The following is a 19,899-nucleotide window of genomic DNA, read 5'->3' as shown; positions in this document are numbered from 1 at the left end:
AACTCGATTTGAAATAAGACGAAATTAATCATAAAATTCGGGTTTTATAGAACCACATTTCAAAAATTAAGTGAAACAATGATATAGGGTAAAAGGCACATATAATGGTACGATGCTTGATGAATAATAATATTAATCGACTAGCAGAATATGCAATTAAATATAATTAATCCAGAGATCATAATCAAATCTCAATCACATACGAAGAACAATTAACAAATCATTAAGATGAATACCATGCAATGATTATATATATTCATGCCATAAGATATAAAGAAAACAACAAGATATATGTGTAGCAAATGAAATGTAGAAATCAAAATGGTATAATATTAATAAGTTAGGTATATAGGTTGACAAGCTTAAAAATAGGATATATATATATATATATATATATATATATAAATATTTATATAAAGTTATATGAAAATAATAACATGTACCATAGTAAAATAATTTAATATGTACCATATACATATGAAGAAATGTTAGAAATAATTATATGTCAAGATATCATTTAATTAAAATATGAATTATAGAATTAAACACAACTTATATGCGTAATAATTAAAAAAACAATTATATGAGTTTATTTAAAATATATATATAAATATATATATAAGAATATATTGGCTTTAACAATGGATACAAATTAAATATAAGTTCTAAACATATGTTTAATAATAACTTACATTATACACTAAATATGTGGGATTTTCTTTTAAATAAGAAAGATACGTGAATAAATCTAAAAGAAATTATATGTATAAAAATATTAATGTTGAAAAATGTATTTAAATTATATATATCAATAATTTTTGTATACGTATAGTTAAAATTTAACTAATGCATATAACATACGATTTCTTTTTAAAAAAAAAACAAATACACATAACATATATATAAAAAAAATAGTTAATAATGTTAATAATGTTCATAGATAGAGGTGTGCATGGGCCGGGCGGCCCGGTCCTGCCCGAAGGCCCGCTCGAAAAATGGGAGGGTTTGGGTAAAAATATAGGCCCAAAAAACGGGCTTGGACAAAAAACGAGGCCCGTTTAGAAAACGGGTCGGGTCTCGGGTAAGATTTTTTTAGCCGGGCCCGCCCAATTTTAATATTAAATTATTTTTATTTTTAATTTTAAATAACTTTAGTACTTTTACTTTACTTTTTTGTTGTTTTGATGTTATTTTGATATTGTAAAACTTTTGTTATTAATATAATTTAATTCTTAATTTAGTTTTAATTTGTTTCAATTTTTAATTTTAATATAATTACTTTTTATTATATTTTTAATTTATGTATTATTTTAATAATTATTTTAGTCCCATTATTTATTTATTTTTGTTTTAACATTTGTTTTATGTTTTAAATGTATTTGATTTATTATATTTTAAAGTTTTTTATTTAATAAAAAAGCAAAAAAAAATTTAATATGACTGGCCGGGCTGGCTCGAGCCTACCATTTTTTCTCGGGCGGGCTTGGACAATTTTCAGGCCCATATTTCGGGCAGTAGGCCTGGGCCTTGAAAAAGGGCCAAAATTTTTATGGGCCTGGCCTGCCCTACCCATGCACACCTCTATTCATAGAATAAAGCCAATTTTATTATAAGGTATATACATGTATGATAATTCATAAAACAATACATAAAATAGTATGCAACATGTGGAACTTCAATTACCCAAATTACAACAAATAAGTAACCAATGATACAAATGATACAATTAATATTAACATTACAAATAATATAAACAATAAAAACAAAATGAAAATAAAATAATGATGAATATACATGCATTAATAAAAGGACCGAAAATATATGAGTGAATAAACCCAAATTTATAACATAAATCTAATAAAATACTTAATTGAAATCAAAGTAAAATAAAAGATAATTTACCAAATAAGTAAACTACTAATGGAGACTCATATATAACACACATGAATTCACAGGGATCAAGATTAAAATAATCCCTGATCCTGAAACATTGTGTTGAGATGCGGACTACAACATAAAAGTATTTCAAATTTTGGGAATAATCTAAAAGAAAATAAAGCAAATCAAATGCAAATGAAGCAGATTACAACGCAGCACAAGGAGGAGGGACCTTCAGCACAAATATTCCATTCTAGGCGCAAAAGAGTGGATCCGGGTCTTCAAACGGGTAGACACGCGGACCCTACCCCTTTTTGGAGCGACGCCGTTTAGATCTGCTGCTAAACCCCTCCTTTTTCAATCGTTTTTTTTACATAAAACACAAATCCTTCCCCTTAGAAATAAATCATGCTATCAGCCCATTCTTTTAGGGTTTCCTTTAGCATGTCGCCGCCAACAATGAAACTTCTAGAACCCAGAAATCAGTTTGCAGCCTCAAGATCACTCCTCAGACTTCAATTTCAGCGAAGCAAAGAAGAACCCGTGGCGAATTTGCAAAGTAAGATCCCCTTTCGTTTCTTTTTATTTTCAAGTATAATAACGAAAGATTGAAGAGAAAAGAAAATAAAAATGACCCAATCAAAAGAACTAAAGCCAGTAAGAGACTGAAAATCACGTTTGTTTGTATATTGCTTCTGTATATCCCGTAAAAAAAAAAGCCCTTACAATCGAAATCAATAGGCTTTTATAGCCGAATGTAAAAAAAAAAAAAAATGAAATACAATTTTTTTCTTTCTTTCTATTTGCTGTTGCATCCTGTTTGTCTTTTTCCAGGTACGGGGTCTGCTGGTATGTGTACGGGGGTGTGGGCGTGGCGTACGGAAACTGTGCTGGCGCGGGGCGTGGCTGCTGGACGGTACGGAGGCCGTGCATGGGGGGTTGCTTGGTTGCGGTGCAGAGGAAAAGGAGATGTCCTAGGGTTTTGTCCTGTTTTAGTGTTCTAGGCCTGTTGGGTCCTGTAGATTCGGGTCAGGGTTTAATTATTGGGCTTGGGTTAATAGACTGTGGTTTTTATATTTATTTATTTGTTTTCGGTTTGTTTGTAATGGGCCCGGGCACATTTGGCCCACTACACTATATATTGTGTTTTTGTTCTTTTGTCACAGTTTAAGTGCATTCTTAGATTAATAAATTTCATCATCATCCAAAAAATAATTAACCCAATATTGGGGAGGCATTTTAATACATGTATTTGACTTAGTTTAGTTAAACATATCAATACTAATGTATTATTTTATTAAATGTCATTTGTGAATTATAAAGCATACCTTGAAAAACTTATAAATTGTTGCATTTATTAATGTCAACAATGTAAACACAAACACAATACAAATTATTAAACGTGTCAAAAGTACAATTACAAATACGATTAAAATTACGGATCAAATTCGATTAAAAAATGTAAATAGGACTATAATTATAGATTTGTGAATACAATTATAAAGTTCCACTTCAGTCAACTAAAACAATTCACATCAAAGTAAAACTAAAATTATCATTCTTCTTTTCATTGTTTTTTACAAATACAGTTCAAATAAAATTAAATTAAAATTATACTCGGATTATTTAACATCAATATTTTAAAAATATAAAAAATGTGCATAAAACATAGTTTTAAAAATAACATGATGTCTTAAATTAATAATAATAATAATAATAAGTCTACATATATCCTCTGACCCATTTCAACTTTTTGATGAGCTGGAACATTCAACAACACAAGCATAGCTCCAACATCTTTAATTATCTTCCTTGAAGCAATCATCACTTCGTCTTCAATGAGCCCTTCAATATTGGGCTAGTCTTGAAATTGCTGGAGTTCCTAGATTTTTGGACAATTCTATCAATGAAGACTCCAATTATACTTCCTACCATCCCAATAAGATTATTCCTTTCTTTGGTCTTCCTCTTTTTATTGGACTTAACGGAAGAGTTGTCAACAGTTTTTGGAGAATTCAAGTCTGCATAGATTTTATCCTTGCTCTCATTTTGATTAATGTCATTCAAGATATCAATAACAGTTTGAGCATTCTTTAACAAGAAGACGATAGACTACTCAGACTCAAAAATGAACGTCGCTCTATGCTATATAGTTCTTAAAATCATCATTCAATATTTTAAGAAAAATTACAAATATTATTATAGGTTTGCTATGTGATTCTTTCATTATCATATGATGGATTTCTTAGGGTTATATGTAACAAGGGTTCAACAAATTGCAGGCCAAATTCTCTCATAATTTCTTTTTCATCTTAACATCGATAACTTTGTCGGTTTAATTTTTATCCCCAAAATCGAATACATTGAATTAATCGATTCAATCTAGAATCGAAATTTTTTATTCGGTTTGATTTTTTACTTTTAAATTTTCTTTTAGTTGGAAAAGAAAATTTTAATTGAAGTATTTATAAATTTATTTTCTTTATTTTTTCATATAACTATCTTCTTTCTTCAAATTAGTATATTGCATTACTTATAATTTTATTTCTACTTCATTATAAAAATATTAAAAATAAACAAAATAATTTTAATGAACTCAAAAAATACTTTTTTTCTTACATGCTCAGCATATAACTTTCACGTCTTCTACTATTCTTAATAGGTATATATCAATTTGGGTTTTTTATATATTAAATAATAAAATTAAAATGAATATTATAAAAAATTAATTATCAATTTGGATTTTAATTTTGAATGGGTTTAGGCTTTTAAGAGTATTAAATTTTAATTGATATTTGAGTTTAAAGTTTAAATTTAGATTTAGGTATGTAAATATTATGGACTCTTAGCCTTATGACTTATTCAATTTAAAATATCAAAACTAAAAATTGACTGATTAAACTAATTCAACCGAACATAAAATTGATTAAACTGAAAATTTTAAATTTTCAATTTAGAATTTTTACATAACTCTATTTTATAACACGTGTTGAAAAAATATTACTCTAACCCATATAAGAATTATTTTATGCGAATAGTTGAGCTGATATCTTTCTTAAAGCTGGGTTTGAAAGAAATTCAATGTTCTTAACATGGTATTTAAAAATGGTTCTGATTTTAGTTTGTAGTTTTATGTATAATTAATTCACGTCTATTAATAAATGATTTATGAGAGAAAAAAATTATTTATACTATTACATATAAGGCAAGTCAATTAAAAATGTTAAAAATAATTATAATTTATTATATGACATTTAAATGTTTTTAATTAAATTGAGTCGAAATAATTAAATATATGATAAGTTACATTTTTAATTATATACATGGCACGATTTAAACTATATATCTATTGGGATAAGCCTTTTATGATTAGAGGTTTTGTTTTTAATATATATTAGACTTTCGTATATGTATGGCAATTATGCTGTACGAATTTAGATAAAAGATATATGTTTAAAAATAAAACATAATAAATAATGAAATATATGATTTGAAATTAATTAATTATAGTAATATATAAGTTTATAAAAATATGTATAATATTAAAATAAAAAATTAAATTGTAAGTAAAATAAAATTAAACATATAAATACATTAAATTAACAATATTAAATGTACTATAATTGTTTATCATGGTGTCATCTTTAATTTTGACTTAATGTCAAGTTGACTTGTGACACTAATTCAATTAATAACATTATTAATATATACAACTGATGGAGATAATAAATCATGCATACATTAAAATAAATATGTATAAAACACATTAAAATGAAGCTCGGTTGAGTAGTATATTTTCATTGGTGTGAGTTCAAATTATATTTTCATTGGTTTTTGCAATATAATTTATTTTGATTACGGATGAATATTTTTGTAACTTTCCTAATCGTGTTGGTGCCTGGTTGACTCGTGATATCAACTCAATTAGAGGTTTAAATAATTGTATAAACATACAATTGATGGACATAATAAATTGTGCATATTAAAATAAAAATGTTTTAAATATAATAAAATAAAACTTTGGTTAAGTGATGAATTCAAGGTTTTATTAAAACAATTGGTTGAGTTCAAATCCATTTTATTTTTATTGATTTTTTAATAAAAAGATTAAAGTGCCATTGAACAATATACCTTATTTTAATTATAAAAAGACATTATCGTAATTTTCCAATTGAATTGGTGCATAGTTAATTCTTGATACCTAATCAGTCTGAAGTTTTAATAACAGTATATATATATATATATATATAATTTTGAAATTTGTCTAAATTGCTATATGTTGTATATCTTTAATTTTTACTTTGTCTTGAAAATTTATAAAATAAACTTAGACTTTTAGCAAAATTTCATATGATTTTTAAAATAATTTTTGTATTTTTAGTAAGTAAAATATTTAAGAAAACAATATATAATTACCTCAAGGATATATATTTGTGTATATATTATACATGCATGAAAATGGTTTATTTTTCTTTTAATTTTGTTTAATATGCATATAAATAATAAATAATAAATAATTATGCTAATATTTATAGTTTAATAGTAGCTAAATTAACTTATTCATTTTATTTTTGAAATCTTTAATTTTTGTTTAGAGATTTTCGATGATATAAAGCATAATATAAATTTTGTTAAATTTTATTAAATTAAATTATTTCAAATATAAATTAAAAATAAAAATATTATCTTTATATTAGTATTTAAATTAAAATAATTATAATCCATATTATATATAAAATGATTGAGTTGATATCATGACTCTACATCAACTTAGTTATAAAATTATTAAAACATCCTTAATTTAAAAATTAATTAGTATTATTATTGTTTGTTAAAAAATAGTATTACAATTATTATTCCATACTTTTATATGATAAATATTTAAAATAAAATAATTGCAAAATATTACTTAAGAATTAAATATAAGATGAACAAATTTAAATAAAAATATATTACTATTCCACCCATAATTATTTATTAAAATAATTTTATAAATATATATTTTAATATAAGATATTTTTGTTCATTTGAGTTTAAAATTATATTTTATTTAGTTTAAAAATATATGTAAACCAACTATTCGAACGGGTCATTTAAGGCTATGTTCCTAAACAAAATTGGCAATATTAATTTGATATTAATTGTAGCAGCACGCTGTTTACATTATTATTACTGTTGAATTAAAAAATTCGGTCTTAAGCCTGAACATTAGTTACATATATTTTAAAGGAAATAGTAGAACGATTCGAGATGTCAAAGTAGCGGAGTTTTCAAATTTTAGAAATAGTTAAGAAACAGGGGCAAAATGGGTCAGAAGAAATAACTAAAAATCTAAATCTAACAGATCTCTAAAAGCAGAAATCAGCATCAATTTTGTCAACTTCATATTGTATGTATTTCTCGTGGCATTTCATGTAATTTTATTCCAAAACGGAGACTATTTTTATCACCCAACTCGCCTTCCTCTGCGTGTATAAATTGGCTCTTACGCGCACAATCTTCCACTTCTCTCTGTCTCTGATCGCCGCCCTCTCTCTCCTACTCTGAGTTTTTTTTTTTATATTTAATTTAATTTTTTTAAATAATACAGAATAACGGAGCTTATCATCATTATATAAAGTCTCTCATTCTCCGTTCTTCGGTAGATCCAATAAGGAGTTTTCCTCGTTTGATCCAGGTAAAAGCCAAGACCGATAATTTTCGATTCTGGTATTATATTTGGCATTGTTTAATCTGATTTTAGATGAAATTGTTTCGATTTTGTTCTTTCTTATTCAAACTGTTTGTTATTTTTTTCATTGGTCTCGTTCGATGAAATTAATAGATCAAGGCCTTTTGAATTGATACTGTTATTAATATTTTAGTGTTCCGTTGATGCATGTAGCGTTTTAGAATATTCAAAGGATGGATTTTAGATCGTTTTGAAATTCCTGTGGATCATATGTTACAGATCTGGAGAATTTATTTCGAATTATGTTTCTTTAGAATGTTACCGATATTTTTGCTTGTTTGCGGAAATATTGAATTTTGAAAGTGAAGTGGTTGGCAATTTTGTTGTAGATCTTAGCCGTTGAGAATGGCGGCACCAGCAGCTGGGAGAACGGGATGGTACAAAGGGAGAGTCAAAGCAGTTCCATCGGGGGATTCCTTGGTGGTAACGGCGATGGCCAGTAACAGACCTGGACCTCCACCCGAGAAGACCATTACCCTGGCATCTCTCATTGCTCCCAGACTGGTAAAACTCATTTAAATATCCTTTTATGTCTCCCTTGGTCGCTTTTAAATTTATTTGTAATATCTGTTTGGCATTTTCTTGCTGATTAATTTAGTTTTGGTTTTGGATAATGATTCTGGGAGTTACTTTTGAGTAGGTTGGTATCTTGATTTCATAATTGTTAAGTTCTAACTTGTAAACTTTTTGTTGCAAGCTGTTTGAGTCAAACTTCCAGTCGATGCTTTTCTTTGTGTTTATGTTTTCCATCTTATTTTATTAATAGGCACGTAGAGGCGGTATTGATGAGCCATTTGCCTGGGAGAGCAGAGAATTTTTGAGGAAGCTCTGCATAGGGAAGGTGCTGTTCCCTTCGAATGATTCATGTAATTTTAGTTATTGATGATATTGCTTAAAATCAGGGTGACCTAAACAAATTTGTTCTTTACTCAGGAAGTCACTTTCAGAGTTGAATATGCTGTACCGAGCATAGGTCGAGAATTTGGCTCAGTTTACCTCGGTGACAAAAATGTTGCAATTTTGGTTGTCTCTCAAGGCTGGGCAAAGGTAATTCATTTGTCAATTTTTTTCGTGATACTGGGGAAAGTGATTCAGCAATTTTTAAAAAAATTGGTGTTTAGGTTATCTGAGCCTGGCTTGTGCAGGTCAGGGAGCAAGGACAGCAGAAAGGTGAAGCAAGCCCTATTCTTGCTGAACTGCTACGCCTTGAGGAACAGGCCAAACAACAAGGTGTGGGTCGATGGAGCAAGGTAATCTCTTTCCCCTTGTTATACGCCCAATTATATTTGGGCATCTAACTGACCTAGAAACAATGAGTAGCTATCAAATGAAAATGTTTATCATGGTTGTAGGTGCCTGGTGCTGCTGAGGCTTCTATCCGGGATCTACCTCCATCTGCTATTGGTGATCCTAGTAACTTGGATGCCATGGGTCTTCTGGCTGCAAATAAGGGTAAGCCAATGGAAGGTATTGTGGAGCAGGTTCGTGATGGTAGTACTGTTCGAGTCTATCTGCTCCCAGATTTTCAGTTTGTGCAAGTGTTTGTTGCTGGTATCCAGGTGCACTATAAACTGCAGTTCTGCCTTTTTATTTCAATTGCATGTTAATTTGTCTTCGTGAATATTTACCTTCTTTTCCCTGTTCGTGTAGTCCCCTTCAATGGGTAGAAGGGCTGCTGCAGAAACTGTTGTTGAAACGTATTTGACCTCCGATGATCAAAATGGAGATGCTTCAGCTGAGCCACGGGCTCCCTTAACATCTGCACAGAAGCTTTCTGCGTCTGCAGCAGCTGCTGCTGAAGTGTCCCCTGATCCATTTGGGCCAGAAGCTAAACATTTTACAGAAGTTCGCTGCTTGAATAGAGATGTGAGTGAAAAATACTTCAGGTCGACTTGTGTGAGTACATTTTGTATAGATATCCTAAAGTCAAGATTGATGTTGTAGGTCCGCATTGTTCTTGAAGGTGTTGACAAATTTAGCAATTTGATTGGATCAGTTTATTATCCTGAAGGTGAAACTGCGAAAGACCTTGCATTGGAGCTTGTGGAAAATGTAAGTTCCTGGATTTCTTTTGCTGTGCATGCCTAAAATATGTTTAATCTGTTATATTAGCATTGAGTACTGAACTATAGGGTTTCTATTATTCATGTTTTAGACTTGAATTAATTTTCTTTTGTTCTATTTTTGCTTGTAAAAACTTTTATTTCCAAAACATTAGTTTCTTGATAATAATTTGGCAGTTCTCCATTCGAGGAGAAGTTTGTACGCTTGAACTATCTTCAGAAGATCACCTTTATTTGTTAAAGAAAAGATTTCTTATGTTTGAGATTGTTGTTGGGGCTGTGTCTTAAGTGTTTATGTGCAATGAACTTTTTTTCTCTTCTATCTCATTTTGTTGGTCATGATTTATTGTTAAAAGAATATTTTCTTGATTTCAGATCTTTTACTGAGATTGGTTTTCTCTATATCTTTAATCCTCTCTTAAATATTTCTTTAGCTGTTTTCTCCAATGAGCTGTTTTAAATCTCTAGCTTACTTTGTTTTTCCTATCCACTATGCAAATTTAAAGTTAGAAGCTATCTGTACCTATATCTTAGTGTAGTTATGATACTACTTTATGTGATGCCTTGGGCATATAATCAATTAAACTGTTTCTTTGGTTAGCAGATTTCTTTCATACCAGAAATGGTATAAAACACTATGTGCATCCTTTTTATATTGAATTTTTGTTTACATATTCTGAATGATTGAATTCTTTTATGCTTGCTTCCCACCCCTCCTTTCTGAATCTTACAATCTCTTCTCACAATAAAGGGTCTAGCAAAATATGTTGAATGGAGTGCTAATATGATGGAAGATGATGCCAAACGGCGGTTGAAGGCTGCAGAGCTTGAAGCCAAGAAGACTCGGCTAAGGATCTGGACAAATTATGTACCCCCAGCTACAAACTCAAAGGCAATCCGTGACCAGAACTTCACAGGAAAGGTAACAGCAGCAGTTTTTTAATTACTTTTTCATGCAAGTTTCTTGTACCACTAGTTTATGGTTTTTGGCTTTTTTGTAACTATTTATAACAGTATGACTTTTCAACTTAGGTTGTGGAGGTTGTTAGCGGGGACTGCATTGTTGTGGCTGATGATTCTGCCCCATATGGCAGTCCTCTTGCAGAGCGCCGAGTCAATCTTTCAAGCATTAGGTGTCCAAAAATTGGCAATCCTCGTAGAGATGAAAAGCCGGCTGCTTATGCCCGGGAAGCAAGAGAGTTTTTGAGAACACGCCTTACTGGAAAACAGGTTAGTAATTTTTCTTTAAAATATTATTTTGTTAACTGTTAGGAACCTTTATTTATCATATGTCAACATACTTTTCTCAGGTGACTGTAGAAATGGAATATTCAAGGAAGGTTCCCATGGCTGATGGTGCTATAGCTGCTGCTGCACCTGCAGATTCAAGGGTAATGGATTTTGGCTCAGTCTTCCTAATGTCTTCTGTTAAGGGTGATGGTGATGATGCGCCTGCCGCACTCCCATCCACAGCTGGTAGTCAGCCACCTGGCTTGAATGTTGCAGAGTTGGTGGTTGGACGTGGCTTTGGCACAGTGATAAGACATAGGGATTTTGAGGAAAGATCAAACTATTATGATGCCCTTTTGGCTGCTGAATCACGTGCGATTTCTGGAAAGAAAGGAATCCATTCTGCCAAGGATCCTCCAGTCACGCACATACAAGACCTCACAATGGTTGGCAATTGTGTCTCTTTATGTTATTCATTTTCTTGTTTGTATATTGTATTTCTAATCTAAATTCTAATATCCATATACTGTCTTCCCTACTCTCAGGCACCAGCCAAGAAAGCTAGAGATTTCTTGCATTTCCTGCTTCACAAGAGGATACCAGCTATTGTGGAATATGTCCTAAGCGGTCATCGTTTTAAGTTGTTGATCCCTAAGGAAACTTGTAGCATTGCCTTCTCATTTTCTGGTGTCAGATGTCCTGGTCGTGATGAACCATATTCAGATGAAGCCATAGCAGTAATGAGACGGAAGATCATGCAGAGAGATGTGGAGGTATGGATTCTGTTTTAATTGCTTGTCTGCCTTGATCTTGTTTTTCCCTTTTTACAAATGTATGTTTTTCTACATAGATTGAAGTGGAAACTGTCGATAGAACTGGAACATTTTTGGGGTCTTTGTGGGAGTCCAGAACCAATATGGCTGTGACACTAGTTGAAGCTGGCCTGGCAAAGCTACAAACTTCATTTGGTGCTGACTGGATTCCTGATGCTCATCTTCTCGAACAGGCTGAACAATCTGCCAAGAGGCAGAAACTGAAAGTAAGTAGCTGATGGACTTATCTTTATCACGCATATTCTTTTGGTGCTTAATAGAACTTTTTGGCTTTATTATCTTTGAACTTCTAAATGCAGATTTGGGAGAACTATGTTGAAGGGGAGGAAGTTTCCAATGGATCTGCCCCTGTAGAGAACAAACAAAAGGAATTGCTGGAGGTGCTCTAGGAACTTAACTAAAAATAATACCTATCTGACTTAATCATGAACTTAACTAGAAATAACTTATTCTTCTTGTTATTTTCAGGTTGTTATTACTGAAGTATTGAATGGTGGAAAATTTTACGTCCAAACAGTTGGAGATCAGAGAGTATCTTCTATTCAGAAACAGCTTGCATCTTTAAATATCCAAGAGGCTCCTGTGATTGGTGCTTTTAATCCTAAGAAGGGCGACATTGTCCTTGCTCAGTTTAGCATGGATAACTCATGGAATCGTGCACTGGTTAGTTCAGTAAACTTGATTCTGAATATGTTCTCTTTTTTGTAATCCTTTATGTGAATGGTTTTGGCTGCAGAATTTTCAACTGGTTTCATATTGTGCCTCCTGTTATTGTTTAAAGAATGGTGGGGGTGAGGAGTGCCAAAATTTTCCTAAAGTCCGTCTGGCACAGTTAATTTTGAATCCATAACAAGATTTAAATACTGAAGGCATTCTAAAATATTTTGAAGCTAACAGGAGAAATTGTGAAACAATGGTTCTCAATGTTCTAAAATTAAGAATCATGGTTGTCCCTCATATTATGCATATTCGTGTGCCATTTGACATGTTTGTGCTTTCACCTTTCACTTCTCTTTTCATTTTTGGTACTGAATGCATCTTGTTTGACGTGTGAAGATTGTCAATGCACCTCGAGGAGGAGTTCAGTCTTCAAATGACAGGTTTGAAGTGTTTTATCTCGATTATGGAAACCAAGAGTTGGTTCCCTACAGTCAATTACGGCCTATTGATGCTTCATTATCAGCAACACCTGGGCTTGCTCAGTTATGCAGTCTTGCATTTGTGAAAGTTCCAAGCCTCGATGATGAATTTGGTACTGAGGCTGCCCAGTTTTTGAGTGAGCAGACACTAGGAAGTTCACTGCAATTCAAGGCAGTGATAGAGGAAAGGGATACTTCCGGGGGAAAAGTCAAGGGACAGGGAACTGGTACTTGTCTCGTTGTAACCCTCTTTACCGAGGATCCGGAGGATAGCATCAATGCAGCAATGCTGAAGGTTTGAACAATATATTATCCCTTCTCTGTTCTACTCAACCTCTGATTCTGTTAAAAATCCTGATATGTTTAAAGGTTTGATTTTCATGAATTTAGAGGGTCATATCCAGGTCATCGTTGCTGTGACAAAACAGTGTCAACCATTTACTAATTTCTGCATCGAATTTCTTTAATCTTACGGGCGTGTTATTTGTTTGTTTTATTTGCAGGACGGTCTTGCTAGGTTGGAGAAAAGGAAGAAATGGGAATCGAAGGAGAGAAAATTGATGCTTAATAAATTGGAAGAGTGTCAGGAGGAAGCGAAAACTGGTCGGCGTGGAATGTGGCAGTATGGAGATGTGGAGTCGGATGATGAGGATTTACTTCCGCCAATTGCGGCTAAGAAAACCGGAGGTCGGCGTTAGGTATTGTAATATATTTATCAATCACTTTTTGGGGTTAAACATCTAAAGAGTTCTAAGTTATAGGTGTGGATCATTCTCGTTTGAAGAGTTAAAGAGCTCCCCGAATGCAAAATCTCAACCATAACATGCTTAAATTTTGACACTTTTTTTTAAAAATCTTTTTGTTTTACATTACGATAGAATTTTTTTAATACATGTTTAAATAAGGTGAACTGTAGCATTTCTGTTTGGTTTCCATGTGGGAGACCGATAAGAACAATTTTTTTTTTAAATTCCCGTTGGATAGAGTTTTTAATCTATGTTTATTTTGGATATTTCTATGGTACGGAAATTCCTTTTTAATTATTTGTAAGTATTGGTTTGAATGTCAGAATGCATTTAGTCAACGTAACAGTTCGACGAGAGTAACTTAATTGTCATGTGATAATAGGTCAATGCGGGAAGCTCATTGATCAAATAATTGTGAATTGAGTAGATTTATTAATTTTAAAAACACGAAAATAGTACTGACATGTGATTACCAAGAGCACAAAATTAATTTTAAAAGTTACCAACATATAGTTTTTAGGTTGAAGTCTTGAAGAGTGTTTTTTTAGAATATAAATTATCTTTTGTGAGAAAGGGTGGGGGGTGCTTGTTCCTAATAAAGGTTTCTGTAGTTTTTACATATTCATGGATCAAAAGGCGAAATTTTGATCTGATAGTTAGTTTAATTCATTCTTTTCTGTTGGGTTCAGCAAGTTACCCGAAATTTTCTTCCTTTCGTATACCCCGAAAATTTTTAGTTATACCAATAAATTGACGATCTAAAAATTTTGTGAAGTTATATTATTTCGGAAAGCTCAATTTGGTGAAAAGTCTTTACAAAGAAAATTTAGATTTAAAAAAAAATCTAGTTGAAAAGTAACAATGTATGGAGTGCTCTACATTTACATCAAATTCTCAGCCATTTTGTAAGTTACCGTTTCACTTAGAAAACATTCATATAACTAACCAACGATCCTTTCCTAATTGGGGATTCCTCATGTCATTGAACTCAACAGCAAAAAGATATTACATGTTAAATATAAAGGAATTTCTAATATCCAAAAAGTTAAAAACCAAGGACCAAGGATGTTATGTTTTAGCTACAAAGAGAAAACCACCTAAAAGCCCAAAAATTAGCCGAAATTGGTACTGATGATCACCGACCACTCTGTTTTAAAGACTTTTTTCCTTTTAATATTATGTTTCACGCCTCCTTCGTCGTGCAGCAGCAGCAGCTTCATTTTTCTCTGCCTTTTCAACCTTTTCTCCATCGCTTCCTTGATCATCTGATGTTTCAGCGACCACGGGTACTGGTTTTGTTTCTATTCTTGGGCACTGCTGCACAAATATTAACCAAGGGAATAAGAACAACCCTAGTTCTTAAAGTATCCACTACGGATATAATCTTCCAAGGATTTTCAAAGGACCTTGCATTCTTGAAAAGGGGATTAAACATATCCATGTCGGGCACATTTCCCGACAAATATCAAATCCGAACTTGAATAACATATATACAAACAGCGGCAGAAAAGAGAAACATAAACCAACCTGATTCTTGCCACCAAAAATGAGCTTCAAGAAAATCGTGAGGATAATGGCGACAGTAGAGACTAGGACTCCCATGGTGAGATTTGGTTGTTTCTCAGCCTTCTTAATGTGATCCTAAAATGAAAAACTCAAAATTCAGATGTCATCCGCGAATCTAGGAGGGGGCTGGCAGGCTCTACCATTTAAATTTTTTAAAATTTTAAGTTAGTAAATTATTTAAAAATAAAAAAATTTTATTTAATCCTTTAAAAATTATATTGTAGCTATCATAAAAGTTATAATTTAATTTTCTCCGCTCCCCACCAATGAAAAACTGATATTGCATATGAGAAACAGCATATTACGTGAACTTACGAGAATTTGAGGCTTGTAGTTGCTTAAGAAAGGAATATCAGCAATCTGATATAGGGCATTAAACACCTTCCTCTGCAGATTAAGAAATCACCAACTTTAAGTTAAAATGTTACAAGATTGAGTAAACGAAAAATAATTCCATAAATAAACTTGCAAAAGCATGACCTTGATGCTTGCAAGGAAGTCTAAACCAGAAGCTTCTTCCTCAGCCTGCTGTCTTTCTTTCTCAATCTCAAACTTGGGTTTCCACTTGGTCTCTCGATATGACTTGGCAACCTTCTCGTTTTTAGCTATCACTATATTATCAAACAGTATTCCTTCTTGCATTGTCCAAATCTCAATACCAATGGCAGCAATAGGCTCAAAGTCAGGCTTGTCAAGCTCAAAGTAGTTGGGGTTTGGAATCTCCCTAGCCTTCCAAACACCCTTATAATTGGGGTTATCAATTAGTGGAGGAGACCATTTCCCTTTGTAAGCAGAATTACTCTTCATTGGCCTCTTCCATTCACCGCAACCAGGAGCTATTGCACACTTTGGGTTATACATCTTTGGGGGTTCCCACACACCATCCTCTTCATCATCCCAATCTCCTGGCTTGGTTGCCTCAGGGTCATCTATCTCCTCAGGCTCGTCGTCTAACCATCCTTCTGGTTTCACCGCCTCCTCGTCCTCGATTTCCATCGGTGCATCCTCGTCCCAATCATCCGGTTTCACAGCATTTGGATCAGGAATCTTTTCTTTGTCATCCCAATCCTCTGGTTTCCTATCATCAGGATCAGGGATTGTCTTGGCTGGGATAAGTGGAGGATCAAAATCTTCGGCTACTAATAAGTTTGCCTTCTTCTTCTCCTCTCCATCAATCATAATTTTAACCTCTTTGTCGCGTTTTAAGGTTGCAGTGTAGACATGAGTGAGCTTGTCGGATGGGACAGAAGGTGGGTATTTAAGATGGTGTTCAACATACTCCCCATTCTTGGGATTCTTATGCTTAAATATGAAATGCACCTTGTTTGTTGTCCCACATTTGTCAGGTCCAAACATGATGGAGTAAGGGGATTCATTGTCGAATTCCTCAGGCTTCCAACCCGCCTCTTGAGGACGAAGAAATTTAATGTAGGCACCACCACATTCGAGTCCACTCTGGAGCCGAGTCTCGAACTGAAGCACGGTGGTTCCATCTTTCAGACTCACCGGTTCATCAACCACCTTCACTATTGCATACTTTCTTGCCTTCTCACTCACCAGAAGACCATAGTCTTCGTGGCCCTCGCTCTTTGAATGCTTCCATAAACCTGCAGCTCCAAAAACAACATCAATATCTACACCCAACGCTACCAGCCCTACATATATTATGAACATCATACAACCATCTATCTTTTAAAACCATATCCATATCACAAAGCATATACTTTTTCTAGTTTCCATTAGCAATAACCTAACGCACATATTGATTGTCAATGAGATCATCAAATTTATGATTTAAAAACAAAATTAAGGATCCCATAAATGTTAGATTATAAAAATCATTAAGTACCCTCTAGTTTCCCAAAGATCAATTTTTTCATCTTGGTTTTATGCATATGTTTTTCAGGACAAACAACATGAAGAAATCAGACTATAAAATGATAAAAATCAATCCATAAGTAAACATCCCAATGAAGAGTTCCATAAAATTAAATAAGAAAATCTCACCTTTATAATCATCTTTATTAGAGACGATCCATCGACCCTCAAATGACTCTTCAAATGATTCATAAAAAACCTAAAAACAGAACAGAAGAAATCTTATTTTCAAATTTTACATATCAAAATATTCTTCACCAATTCGAGATTTTTTTTTAAAAAAATACCACATCATCGTCATTATTGTCATCATCGGCGACGCAAAAGAGCTGCAGTGACGCAAAAGCTAAGAGAAGAAGAGCAAAACGCCCCATCATCATATCAATCCAAGAACCCTTGTTCTAAAGACGATCGAAAATACTCCTTTGTTACTTCAAAAAAATTTGGAAATCAAAATCAGAACTTCAATTGCGTGTCGTTTTTATAGATCTTCGTGACAGTGATGCAATGATATTACGTGCTGCATGAAATCAACCAACCGTTTTTCGCCACGTAAGCAAATCATGCAACTTCGTTAATCGCTATGTACGATTTTAATCTGTGGTTTAACTTTTTTTATATTTAATTTACCTTGGAAATGGAAACCTTTTTATTATTATTTGTTTTTCGGAGCTTGACCCAATCTAGAGGAGGAAAAGGTTCGGGTCAGGACCCATTTGGCGAAAGTTGATTGGACCACGAAAGCGACACATTTCCTGATTCTTCGCTTATTATTGTTTTGCTTTTTCCATATATATATATATATAAATTGGTCCCACATTTTGTCACGTTGTTTAGGAAAACATTTGGTATGATAATTGATTTTAGGGTAAACAACCAAATTAGTCACTAAGATTTTATTAGATTTTATTGTGTTCCTGTTTAGGTTATCAAACTATCTATTTAATCATTAACTATTTGAATCTATTTTTAGTTATTGTGTGGTTAAATTTGAAACTACTAGATGACATATCTCTTTATTTCTCGAATAAATTAAAATTTTTAATCATCAAATTGTTAAGTTTGACCTAACCTTTTTTATTAATCTAATAACAAATTTAACCTTTCAATATTCACACATTCTATCAATTTAGTTCAAATTCTTGGGTTCAATCTTTGGCTTTTAAGTAACCCTTCTCGAGCAGGATAAGCCAGTTATACTGGAAGAGGACGCCTACGACTTTCAGCTCCAAAAATTTAGACTTAATGCGAAACCTGACGTTAGCCAATAATCGCTTTTGTGGGACTATCTTCTGCTAGATCATCACTTCCTAACGGCGAATACCACACCATTTTGTCTCTTGAATTCGTCAACCTCTAACGCAGAAAGCCAACGAACCGACTGTGCAACCTTCCCAAAACATACAAAGCGGCCGTTCCTTGCACAAGTTGAAAAGGTCACCTATTAAAGGACATGGACGGAAACGTCAGCCCCGTAATGCGGAGAAGCAATGAATACCCTGTTGAGGGAGAGGGAGTGTTTACATAAAAAAAGAGATATAAAATATGTGCCACTCCATCCCCTATTTATAGTACTAGAAAACCTAGTTTATTCCTAATTAAATTCTAAAAGATAAATATAAATAAATAAAGATAATTAAGGATAAATAAAGATAAATAAAAATAAATCATAAGATTAAATCTAAATAAAATCCTTAATAATTATCCTAATATAATTAAAATTAAAATAGAGTCTTGTGCTATAAAATCTCTTCTTTTGCATTTTTGTCCTTAGGTCTTCTATGTTTACATTTTCAGCACCACCCTTTTCTCCTACTTCGCATGTTGGCCCAATTCATCTTTAATTTCATGCTTTTCTCCTTTAAATTTACTTTTGCCTTCATTTTAGTCCCTAAAAGAGAAAAGACCATAAGTAGCCCAAATTAGTAGGATCATACTAAAAAAAAAACATGCAATTAGCATATAAAAATACGAAGTTCTAGAGTATTATAACTAAATTGATAGAACCTATAAATATTAAAGGAAAAAAATTGTTATTAGGCCAATAAAAAATGTTACATCAAACTTTTATTATCAATTTAATGCCATGGAAATTAAAGAATTTAATTTCGAAAACTTTAGTGACTAAATCGCAAAAAGAATTAGTTGGGTGACCAAAATAGAAACACTCATAGTTGAGTGACCATTCATGTAGTTTATCTAAGAAATAAATGGCCGTGTCATCCAATCATTTTAGACTTAATGGCACAATGACAAAAAAAAAAAACGAATCCAAACAGTTTGGTGATTAAATTGAAAATTTTCATAATTGGATGACCAAAACAGAAACATGGTAAAAGTTTAGTGGCTACTTAGGTTATATACTCTTAATTTATTATTTGTTGTTTTTTTATTTACTTCCTTTCATATAAATGTAACATCACGATTCCTAGTCTTTATTTTGTTATACAATGCCTAGAACTACTCATAGCCCCTCCCCTACTCTTAAATAGGAGGATAATGTGCTTCAGCGCACTCGAACCTACGTCCTCCTATACTGGAAACTAGAGATGATCATGGGCTGGGCCAACCTGGGTCCCAACAAAAAAATTAGGCCCATTTGCTAGGCCCAGGCCTTGACTGACCCAAAAATGGGCCTAAAAGTTTGCCCAAGCCCAACCCGGATAAAAATGCTAAAACTCAGGCCCAACCCAACTCGCTCATATTAAATTTTTTATATTATATTATTTTTTACATAAGTTTTAAATATATATAATACATAAAAATACTAAAATATTAAAATAAATATTTTTGAACAAATTGAAAATAAATTTAAAAAATATGTATACTTAAATA

At 32.3% G+C, this 19,899-nt stretch overlaps 3 protein-coding genes across 4 annotated transcripts; 2 read left to right on the top strand and 1 right to left on the bottom strand.

Moving 5' to 3' along the window:
• Positions 1 to 2,231: 2,231 nt before the first annotated feature.
• On the top strand, positions 2,232 to 3,093 carry LOC108477178 (uncharacterized). Its single transcript, XM_017779647.2, has 2 exons — positions 2,232 to 2,437; positions 2,713 to 3,093. The coding sequence occupies exons 1-2, from the start codon at positions 2,287 to 2,289 to the stop codon at positions 2,880 to 2,882; spliced, it is 321 nt and encodes a 106-aa protein (XP_017635136.1). The 5' UTR covers positions 2,232 to 2,286; the 3' UTR covers positions 2,883 to 3,093.
• A 4,097-nt stretch (positions 3,094 to 7,190) lies between these two features.
• On the top strand, positions 7,191 to 13,886 carry LOC108479515 (ribonuclease TUDOR 1-like). Its single transcript, XM_017782170.2, has 17 exons — positions 7,191 to 7,555; positions 7,939 to 8,113; positions 8,376 to 8,450; positions 8,543 to 8,656; positions 8,755 to 8,859; positions 8,962 to 9,168; positions 9,260 to 9,475; positions 9,554 to 9,661; positions 10,424 to 10,594; positions 10,705 to 10,902; positions 10,983 to 11,348; positions 11,448 to 11,675; positions 11,753 to 11,941; positions 12,035 to 12,115; positions 12,204 to 12,398; positions 12,792 to 13,169; positions 13,378 to 13,886. The coding sequence occupies exons 2-17, from the start codon at positions 7,955 to 7,957 to the stop codon at positions 13,570 to 13,572; spliced, it is 2,985 nt and encodes a 994-aa protein (XP_017637659.1). The 5' UTR covers positions 7,191 to 7,555; positions 7,939 to 7,954; the 3' UTR covers positions 13,573 to 13,886.
• A 689-nt stretch (positions 13,887 to 14,575) lies between these two features.
• Positions 14,576 to 17,639, bottom strand: LOC108478338 (calnexin homolog). 2 transcript variants are annotated; one of them, XM_017780790.2, is made up of 6 exons: positions 17,352 to 17,639; positions 17,194 to 17,263; positions 15,667 to 16,793; positions 15,502 to 15,573; positions 15,148 to 15,261; positions 14,576 to 14,937 (listed from the first exon to the last, which is right to left on the bottom strand). In XM_017780790.2, the coding sequence occupies exons 1-6, from the start codon at positions 17,442 to 17,444 to the stop codon at positions 14,797 to 14,799; spliced, it is 1,617 nt and encodes a 538-aa protein (XP_017636279.1). In that variant the 5' UTR covers positions 17,445 to 17,639; the 3' UTR covers positions 14,576 to 14,796. The 2 variants fall into 2 exon arrangements, with proteins under 2 accessions (XP_017636279.1, XP_017636280.1); XM_017780791.2 differs by having other exon boundaries at positions 14,576 to 14,934; positions 17,352 to 17,638.
• Positions 17,640 to 19,899: the final 2,260 nt, after the last annotated feature.

This window comes from Gossypium arboreum, chromosome 12 (assembly GCF_025698485.1).
Source record: "Gossypium arboreum isolate Shixiya-1 chromosome 12, ASM2569848v2, whole genome shotgun sequence".
Lineage (NCBI taxonomy): Eukaryota > Viridiplantae > Streptophyta > Magnoliopsida > Malvales > Malvaceae > Gossypium > Gossypium arboreum.
The sequence above is the reverse complement of the archived record's forward strand: the minus strand, read 5'-3'. Positions and strand labels throughout refer to the sequence as shown.

Excerpts from the sequence above, each read along its gene's own strand:
- LOC108477178 (XM_017779647.2), top strand. The coding sequence starts at position 2,287 with ATGCTATCAGCCCATTCTTTTAGGGTTTCCTTTAGCATGTCGCCGCCA. Across the intron at positions 2,438-2,712 it reads ACCCGTGGCGAATTTGCAAA|GTACGGGGTCTGCTGGTATG; the intron begins GTAAGATCCCCT and ends GTCTTTTTCCAG.
- LOC108479515 (XM_017782170.2), top strand. The coding sequence starts at position 7,955 with ATGGCGGCACCAGCAGCTGGGAGAACGGGATGGTACAAAGGGAGAGTC. Across the intron at positions 8,451-8,542 it reads GGAAGCTCTGCATAGGGAAG|GAAGTCACTTTCAGAGTTGA; the intron begins GTGCTGTTCCCT and ends TTCTTTACTCAG. Across the intron at positions 9,662-10,423 it reads CATTGGAGCTTGTGGAAAAT|GGTCTAGCAAAATATGTTGA; the intron begins GTAAGTTCCTGG and ends CTCACAATAAAG.
- LOC108478338 (XM_017780790.2), bottom strand. The coding sequence starts at position 17,444 with ATGATGATGGGGCGTTTTGCTCTTCTTCTCTTAGCTTTTGCGTCACTG. Across the intron at positions 16,794-17,193 it reads TAATAAAGATGATTATAAAG|GTTTATGGAAGCATTCAAAG; the intron begins GTGAGATTTTCT and ends TTGGAGCTGCAG. Across the intron at positions 15,574-15,666 it reads ACTTCCTTGCAAGCATCAAG|AGGAAGGTGTTTAATGCCCT; the intron begins GTCATGCTTTTG and ends CTTAATCTGCAG.